The 9514-nt window shown below is 40.7% G+C and overlaps 1 protein-coding gene across 4 annotated transcripts; it reads left to right on the top strand.

Moving 5' to 3' along the window:
• Window position 1: 1 nt before the first annotated feature.
• Window positions 2-8995, top strand: LOC113438760 (solute carrier family 68 member 1-like). 4 transcript variants are annotated; one of them, XM_087912730.1, is made up of 7 exons: window positions 2-219; window positions 3069-3249; window positions 4236-4973; window positions 6427-6581; window positions 6737-6820; window positions 6950-7093; window positions 7996-8995. In XM_087912730.1, the coding sequence occupies exons 1-7, from the start codon at window positions 137-139 to the stop codon at window positions 8006-8008; spliced, it is 1398 nt and encodes a 465-aa protein (XP_087768856.1). In that variant the 5' UTR covers window positions 2-136; the 3' UTR covers window positions 8009-8995. The 4 variants fall into 4 exon arrangements, with proteins under 4 accessions (XP_087768856.1, XP_087768855.1, XP_087768854.1 ...); XM_087912729.1 differs by having other exon boundaries at window positions 24-219; window positions 7893-8995; XM_087912728.1 differs by having other exon boundaries at window positions 212-509.
• The last annotated feature ends 519 nt before the right edge of the window (window positions 8996-9514 follow it).

Below are 9514 nucleotides of genomic sequence, written 5' to 3'. Positions count from 1 at the left end.
GCAACGTGGCAAGGACGCCGGGCGCGATTCAAAACCAGGAACCCACGCCGGCGGCAGCCAATTAGCGCGCTTCCTCCGCCGGGCCTCTCGTAGCCGCTCCGGCCAATGGCGAGCCGACGGCTCCCGACGGCAGCCAATGGCAAGCGATTGGAGAGGTGTGGGGGGGGGAACAAGACCCGCCCTCCGAGCTTTTCTGCGCTGCCCGAGGCTGGAGTGCGGGTCAGTGCGGCGTTGCCCGGAGGCAGGGAGGGGTGGGTTCGGTTGCTAGGCGTCCCGAGGGGTCGGTTGCTAAGGGGAACGAATGGCGGGTCCCGTCGCCTTGAAAGAAATTGCGGGGTGGACACCGGCAGGGTGGCCGTGGGAAGGGTGACAGGAGAGGGGGAAGAAGTAGGTGGGCTGGTTAGAGGGTGTTTTTCCCCCAAGAATCTCAGCTCCCCGCCACTTACAAAGCAGGCGGACGGGGGAATGGAGCTCCTGGCTGGCAGCAAACGGGGCTACAAAAGGAAAAGGTCCTACTGCTTATAATTACTATATTTACTATTAATTAATAACCATTCGTTTGAAATGGTGTAGGGTCTCCTGCTTGAGCAGCAGGGGTTGGACTAGAGGACCTCTAGGGCCCCTTCCAACTCTGTTCTTCTAAACTGCAACACCAAACTTTTTTTGTGTTCCATTTATACAGGTCCAAAATATTAGACGTGTCTATGCTCAGCCTGAAAGCTTTCTACAGGAATGCATAGAATTCTGGTACTATCAGTCAGCTCCGCATAAGTGTCCTGCCAAAAAAAAAAAAAGCCAAAATGCTGAGAAACAAATAAGTTTTTATTTTTGTTTTACACTGTGCTCTACTCTCATTTCCATCAGTGTTTCTCATCAGTACCCCCTCTTGGCTTTGTGAAATCATAGACCATTTGCCAGCCTAAGTTGAAAAGTAATACAATATTACGATTCTCCTAACAACCCTCAGAAACTCTGGGAGCAGCAACTGCCTCAGTTTTAATTTTTGATATAATAAATATTGATATAAACCATACCAACCAACGCTTTTGTGGGTCGTTCACAATTTTCAAAAATGGGGCAGAAGTTCTGAGAGAGAGAAAAAATTTAACGGTGATACAATACCTTTTGAAAAGGGCTTTAGTACACCAAAGTTTTCCAAGTCATAAATATTTAAGGCTTTTAAAAGTTTTGTGTATGGGCAATAACAAACATCTCCAGATGGAGTCTAATCAATATTTTTTTTTAAAAAAAAAAGCAGTTATCCCTGTTTGTTGGTTACAGCAAGAATCCACAATCATTCTGTGTAGCATTTTGGAGATGGAAACATTTATTTTACAATACAAATGCCCAAATTTGCTTTCTTATCCAGTCTTCAAATAAGGGGCTGTTTGGTGCCCATCAAAGGGGCATTTGTTTTTGAAAACGCAAAGCAAACCTCTGGTCCTATAGAAATCTTACATTGATTGGATGAGGCACTATGAATATATCCATGAAAATATATGAGAAAGAAAACGTGCCGTACAATAGATGTTATTGTACTAGGAGCCAAGATGTGGGATTGGACCAGGAATGGGAGGTGGACCTCACACACAGACAACAACCCCTGATTCCTGCTAAATATTCTGTGTGTTGCATTCCATTCATTCTTAATCTTACCCCAGGCATTAATTGCATCAATCTTGGGATTCCTTTGAAGTAAATATTATTAAAGGGAATCGCTGCTCTCTCTGGTTAACCGATTTTAAGCTTGGTTTTGTAACATATTGTACAAATAGGTGGGTTAACTATCTCCTTTTACAGGGGTTTTGTAGTTCTGTTGAATTGTAGTTTTTTATTTGGTATTGACAGTGGATTGTGCTCCACATCTTGGTTTATTAAAATGTAAATTTTAGGTGAAAAGGGAGGGGCAGACTCTTTTGTGCTCCTCCTGTATTATCTTGGCTGGAAAGCAAGGAATGTCCTTTTCCCCTCAGGATCCGTGAAGGTCGATGATGCTCTTATTTTCTGTTGTTAAATCTTGTCCAATTGCTAAGCTCTTGCTAGGCGTGGATCAATGTAGGTGAGAAAATGTTGCCCTCTGGTGGTTCATCTGAATTATATTCTAATTAAAAGATGATTTATATTTGTCGGCATTTAGCTTTGTTCAGGCAGGCACACTGTTGTCCTTTTAACTAATTTAATCAATGGTTTTATGCGCTAGTTGAGAATGAAACCACCTGATTTGTAACAGACTCCGTTTTTGCCCTGTATTAAAATCTACCTTAACACCCCCATCTTATTTCAGCTTTCATTTATATATTATTTATTATTTCAAATGTATATAAGTCACCCATCTTTTATTCTTTTCATTGGCTGTGTTCACATATTTTGGCCAAAATCCAACATACTCTTGCTTGTCCTTTTTCATTATTATACATTGAAATAATAAATAAACCCTTTCTGAACTTATTCATTACCAAATTATAGTTTGGTAGCACAACCCTTGTTAAAAATATAAATTCCTTTCCCACAGAGAAAGGGCTACGCACCCTCTGCAGTTGATAGTCACAAATTTCTTTTAAAAATTCAGCACGGTGATTAGATAATGCAGAATTTCTTTTCCATACTAAACTCATCATATTGACCAGATCAGGTCATTCATCTATAACATACCACTTTATGAAAACAATGAAAGAGTTGTATCAAAGCTTACTAGTGGTTACAAATCAAAAAGCATAAAACTGCTCTTTTAAATGTTTGGTATTATAACCTTATTATTTCCAAAGTGCAGTGTTTCTGTCTTTTATTCCAATGCAAACATAGTGGTGTTTAAGACTTTAGTGTCATATTTGTGTTTTAATCCTCCACCATTGTCTCTTAAGTGCCATTAAATATTGCACAAACATTTCCTAAATTCCACAAAATTATGATCATGCTTTTAAACGGAGGAGCTTCATCCGTAACCCTCGGAGTTCTGATTCCAGTTGTACGTAGATTTTTAAAAATTAGAAAGCATACTCCGAGATGTTCCATGAGAATTGCAAGCTATATATACTTATTTTTGTCCAACTATTTTTTCTGTACTACAGGGAAGAAGAAAAATATTACAGCAGAAAAATGAAGTCTTTTTTAGGACTTCACCCTAATGCTCTTGCCTACTCGATGACCACGTTAGGCGCTGGAATGATGAACAGTATCTTCAATTTCTATTATGTGAAACTCTTTTTAAACAAGTACAAGATCTCAGAATCAGCATTCCATCAAGGGCAGGTAAGAGTATTGATGTGGCTATTTATATATTTCGTTTCAAAGCAGGTTGTATTTTTACTGTACATCTAAAATGAAAAGCTTAGGAGTGATGTGGTGGCCTAGAGGAGGAACTTTCACCTCACAATCAGGAGGCTGTGAGTTCGATACTAGGTAGGGGCAGATATTTATCTCTCTTGGCACACTGAGAATATATCTGCTGAACAAAACTTCGCATTGGTGACAGGAAGGGCACCCGGCCATTAAAACACTCTGCTAGCTCCATTCAGTTGCCCAGACTCTGCCCTGCAAGGGATTATGGGGTCATTAAAAGAAAAAAAAATCCAAAATGAACAGCTTGCCATGAGACATATTAAACAAAGGTAGCCATAGATTGTTGTCATTAGTAAAAATTCATTTTGCAATCCAAGTGCTGGTTTGAAGTTCAACAGGACACGTCCTTTTTGAGACTGAGTGTTGTATCCAGGTAGTCCTCAACTTAGGACAGTAGTCGAGCCTGGAATTACAGCTATAAGTCATGCCGGTCATTAAGCAGGTCATCACGTCACCATGCCCGATCTTACTAGCTTTTTTGCAAACGAATGCTGTGGTCATAAACGTGAACCCATTGTTCGCCAGGGGAATATTTTTACTGAAAAACCAGAAGTGTTCGTCAAAACTGTTGTAAAATACGGCCACGTGACCACAGGACTGCTGCAAATGCCAATAAACGCAGCTGCATTGCCTAGGGCCCCAAATGGGGTGGGGAGGGAATAGAGATTTTACAGTATCCTTCCCCTGCCACGCCCACCAAGCCACGCCCGCCAAGCCGTGCCATCCCCACAGAACCGGTAGTAAAAAAAAACTCTTCAATCCCACCAATGAATTAAGTTTGAGCTAAGCCACTGATTGTCAATCGAGGATTGCCTGTATGGGGCGTCCTCGGATTTTGTTGAGTTTCCAGTCTTGCTTGCTGTGGGGAAAACCTGACCTGTCCCATTTGCTCCCAGGTTGTTTTCATGATCTGGAATGCCGTCAACGACCCTCTTTTCGGGTACCTTCAGGACAACTCCCAGGTGCCCTGTTGCTCCCGCCGTCAGTTTTCGATTCTGTACGGGGCCCCCTTGTACGCCCTGGCTTTCCTCCTCCCGTGGTTTCCTTGGAAGCAATACGAGGAAGAAGACTGGCTCTGCGGGCTGCATCTCATTGTGGCCCTGTGCGCCTTTGATGGCCTGCTGACGTTCGTCTTGCTGGCGCAGTGCGCCCTCTTCGCCGAAATCTCCACCCGGCACGAGAGTCGCCTCCAGCTGATCAAGTACAACCAGGTAGCCAGCTTGGTTGGCTCCACCAGCATCCTGTTCTGTGGTTTGATCTCGGCCAACATGGAGCGCTTCGCCTACTTCCAGGCCTTCACGGTGCTGGTAGCGGTCATCGCAACGGCTTGCATGTCCTACACCGGCTTCTACAGCACGACTCAGTACGAGCAAAGGGAATCCTTGATGGAAGAGTCTGATCCAGAAAGCACCAAGGCCCCCTCCCTCTCTTGGTCTTTGGTGTTCTCGTTGACCCGCCAGATCTTGACTCAGAAAAACTTCCTGCTTTTTGTCGTCATGAACTTTTTCCAAGTCTTCCACTTAGCCTTCTGCAACAATTTCATGATGATCTTTGCAGATAATCTCATCCCAAACGGAGTCCTTTCTTCCTCCGTCCGAAGCTTGATGTACGGGGCAGGTTTCATTTGTCCGCAGGTAGGCAGAAAACTGCATGTCCGTTTTGTCATCTTTTTTTTTTTCTTAAATGTGTTGAGTCCTAACGTTCTCAGGGCTCCGGCAGTTACCCCCATTTAAATCATGAGTCTCTAGCTGAATTTCCAAATGTAAAGAAGATTTATTAGGAGTAAACATGCCAGCACTGAGACATATAATTCATTGCTGGGTGGGTGAATTCATAATTCATTGTCACCCTTGACCCTGGTTTTCCACCACCCCCTGGGTATATCGTAATTCATATTCTCCAATGGGACACATCCATAGCCCAGTGTCATCAATCATGCTCTCCAGTTAGAATTTTGCATGGCAGAAACTTCGGTCACCTAGTTACTATCTTTGAAAAACATTAATGGAATGCAAGCTGCCCAACTATTCCTCCCTCCCTTTCTGTTGGCAACTGTAAAAAGACCATAGAAATATTTTATGAGTTGACAAACATATTTTAAATCCTACTTCTTGCTGGGAAACGTTATGGGAAGATCTTGGAGAAAAATATGATCCAGGATTATTGTTGTAGAAATGGCCTGTACATACTATTGTGTAAAAGCAAAACGTTGTAGTTGTAATGTTGTTACCTTTGACTGTGCTAAAGAGAGTCGGACGTTGGTGCCTTTTTTATTTTTTCTTTCTCACATTACACTATAACCCCTCCCCCCCTTTTCCCTTCCTCTCTTTACTTTTTCATGTTTTTCTTTCTATTTTTTACTTCGATAAACTAATACAAAAATTTAACTTGAGAAAAATACGATCTAGGATCAAATATTGGGCGCTTCTGATTTCAATCAAAATTGCCTGACTTTTATATACAGGGGTACCTTGGTACTCAACTGCTTTGAAACACGCTGAATTTGGTACTTTTGATGCAAAAAATTTTGTCCCAATACTCATTGTTTGTTTGGTACTCAACTCACAAGCTAGAACCTGTCGCTGTTGGCTGCCTTGTGACTCACATTATTCCTTATAGTAAAAATGTGTGAAGTATTCATCGTTTTTGGTACTCCTCACACCTCCTGGAACTAATTAAGGATGAGTACCAAAGTACCACTGCATATGATTTAATTAATGTAGGAGGTTTTCTCACTTTTTCCCAGCACAAAATGCAACTGTTTTGTACACATGTATAGTACCCATACACCTGTAAAACATTTGACATACTTGTTTTGAACACAGCATGTGTCAGAATATAATGAATAGTTTCCAAAAAGTATTTTTTTGTGGAAATTTTGTTTTGTGTATCAGTAACACCAACATGATAAGAAATAGGATTTGAGAGTTATCCCTTCAGATACAGCACTACTGGCCTGTTTGCTTTCAAAATATGGTTTCTTTCCCCATTTTTTTAACCTTTTTAAAAAAGTCTACATGCAATTCAACTTCGGTTTTAATGTAGTTCTTTCTCTCTCTCTCTTTTTTTATTCCTGTTCTATTTCAGTGTCTTGTGCTCCTCAGTCACACTTTGTTAGTGAAATTTGGTTATTACAAGATTGTCTTATTTTCTTTCTACCTGGAAGGAACGGCTGCAATTCTCATGCTCGCTCTGGGTCGAGAATATTACTATTTATTGGCTATTTATCTCACTGTCAACATGTAAGTAAATATTCACCATCAATTTTAGTAGCTGAAAAATACCGCTGGCAGTTGTAGGCTGCCAAAATGGGGGAGACCAAGAAGATATATACTTTATGGTAATAGACAATCGTGACTTGTGTGGGCCAATTCACCGGATTATTTTATTTCTTCAGGGTGATGGTTCAAGCATCCTTCAGTCTGTTTAATCTACCATTGGCTGATATTGTTGATGCAGATTTAAAGAAACATAAAAGAAAGTGAGTACCATGCCCCCAGGTTTTTTTAAATCATAAATGAAGCAATGGGTATCGTTATTACATGGATATTAAATTGTAATCTGTTTCCATTATTATATCAGCTAAACCCTGGCCTGTCTTACATTTCAGATCTCCGCTCTCATCCATGGTCTTTGGAACGAACGCTCTCTTCACAAAGCCAGCTCAGTCCTTAGCTCCGATGCTTGTGGTTTCTGTACTAAATCAATTTGGCTTCGCGGATCTGAATAGTAAAGCCGTCGATCCTGACTCCAGGTAGGTGGTCAGTTATTATTAAAGTCAACCCCATGTATCTGCCTAAAAGAGTTTTTAAGTTCTGCAGGTGGTCCTTGACTTAATGACCACAGATGGGAAGCACAATTTCCACTGCTAAGCAAGGCGGTTGTTAAGTGAGTCGCACCCAATTCTGTGACCTTGTTTCGCTGTAGTTGTTAAGCGATTCAGACAATCATGAAGCAAATCTGGTTTGCCCCCCCTGTTAAGTCTGCTTGCTGGAAGCTGTTTGGGAAAGTCGTAACTGGTGATCACACGATCCTAGGGACTCTGCCTGCCAATTGCCTGAATTTTGAACACATGGCCATGAGGATGCTTTGACGGTCGTAAGAACAAGGACTTTTTTTTCCCCAGCAGCGCTGTAACTGCAAATAGTCTTTAAGTGAATAATTGTAAGTCAAGGACTGCCCGTGTAGGTTTTTGGTTTTTTTTACACACACACAGTTTGATTCTTGATTCACATTAGACTCCGATGAGATGGATCTTAATTCTGCTTGCAGCGATCCATCAGCCTTGAAGGTGACAGACAACATTTTGGTTTTGCTGGCAAAAGATGAGCACAGCTGGGGTGGGTTGCCTGGGTAATCAATGTATAAAATCAATAACGCAACTTGGGGCGATTCTTCTGAAAAATAAACCAGATTTTGCTCAGAAAGTTTGGATGTCAATTGCAAACCAAAGAGAGTAAGGTTAGGGTAGAAAATAAATTGGCACAGGACAGGCTGTAGCGATAGTTGGTTCTATAATCCCGGTGGAAAATTGTAAAATGTTTTCTCCCTAGTCTGTACTTAGGTCTCCATGATGCCATGTTCTACATGATCTGCCTGGTGCCACTTTGCATTACGGCGATACAGATTCTGACCTGGACCCCTTTTTCCATCCAGAATACTCATCTGACGCCGATACTATGAACTGTTATCAATGTGTGAGCATTGCAAGAACGGTGTTCAATTGACAGGTGTCAATGGCCAGAAAGAACACAGGATTTTCCTATCTCTCTTGAATGAGCCAATCAAATGCAGCCTGTGCCATTTCGTGATCCTCTGTACTTTAAAATCTTATCATTCTTGATTATGAAGTAGGAATCTTTTTCTAAGTTCCATTGATATGCCAGATAAATGGAGACACATTAAACCTTGCAAAGTAAACTGGATGCATACTCTTAAGTTTTTGACTCACCTTAACACGCAAGAGATAAATAAAATGCCTCCCACCTATTAAGACCCCACCAAAAAAGGGAGATGAAAAATAAACTCAGGACATCTCAACACCATTCCACCATGAATGGTTGCTTGAAGGTTGAAGCAGACAAGGAAATATGGAGGACTGCATAACTAAGAAAACCAAGCTTGGCAACATCATAGAAGCTGTTGCTTTATGTAGAGAACATCTATACGGGCATATTTATGTTCCAAAGGGCAGTGGTGATTTGGCATGCCACTGTGTAGTTTGTCAGTGGTGGCCAAGGGGGAACTGTAGCAGCACAATGGTGGACAAATCGAAGTGAAGGGCAGAAATTTTTGTAGGAACCTGATGTAAAGGCTTGATAGCAGAAGGAAAGCTGTTTTCTTGAACTTTTTCTCAAGCTGTCGAGCTTAAAATTGAGTTTCCAAGGTCATAGGAAAAATATCTGTTAGGAAAATAGGCCTTAACTGCCATGTCGATAATCTTGTGTTCACTCATATCATCCGATTTCTGTATTTTGTTTTAGCCAATGATTTTTTTTTTCTGCCTTATTTGAAAATGCGATTTGGGATTTCTTTCTATAAAAGTCTTCCGTTTCTACTTTTTTCAATAGTATTTGTAATGAATGGAAAACAAATTTTGCTTGATAGGGTGAAATCTGAATTACAAACAAAATAAATCGTACTATCCTTTGCCCAATGGATTGTTGTGTCATTTATTCTTGTAATGCATATATGCAAGCCAACTCTTTGTTTTCATTCTTATTACTACATTGGAGGATAGGATTTCTTAGAAATACTAAGTTGGGCTTTAGCTTTTTTTTTTCTTATGTTGTTCTGGTCTATTAAATTCTTCAGCTGTTCCAGTCCAGTAGCTTTCCCTCTCCTTTTAATACATTATCTTAAAAGTTTTTAGTCTAATAAACCCTTAGTGCCTTTTATTATGAATTAAACTACTGTATAATGGTTCTAAATGTTTAAATCCTTAATTACTTTCTGCTTGTTGGACGTATTATAGGGAACTCAATGGAACTGGCTTTTATAGGTGATATTTTTGGTGGAGCGTAAGTTGTATAAACACCGTTCCATCATTTTTCCTGCTTGCTTGGTAAACTGGATAAACTGGTAACAGAACAAGCTTACAATGAAGAATACTGATTAAGAATTGGAAAAACACCCACATTATTTAAAACACTTCCTCCAAACATTATTGTTATAA

This window comes from Pseudonaja textilis, chromosome 14 (genome assembly GCF_049901715.1).
Source record: "Pseudonaja textilis isolate UNSWEBS1 chromosome 14, rPseTex1.2, whole genome shotgun sequence".
NCBI classification, from domain to species: Eukaryota; Metazoa; Chordata; class Lepidosauria; order Squamata; family Elapidae; genus Pseudonaja; species Pseudonaja textilis.
Note: the sequence above shows the minus strand (reverse complement) of the source record. Positions and strands in the feature narration are given on the sequence as shown.

Excerpts from the sequence above, each read along its gene's own strand:
- LOC113438760 (XM_087912729.1), top strand. The coding sequence starts at position 137 with ATGGCAAGCGATTGGAGAGGTGTGGGGGGGGGAACAAGACCCGCCCTC. Across the intron at positions 220-3,068 it reads TGCCCGAGGCTGGAGTGCGG|GGAAGAAGAAAAATATTACA; the intron begins GTCAGTGCGGCG and ends TCTGTACTACAG. Across the intron at positions 6,821-6,949 it reads TTAAAGAAACATAAAAGAAA|ATCTCCGCTCTCATCCATGG; the intron begins GTGAGTACCATG and ends CTTACATTTCAG.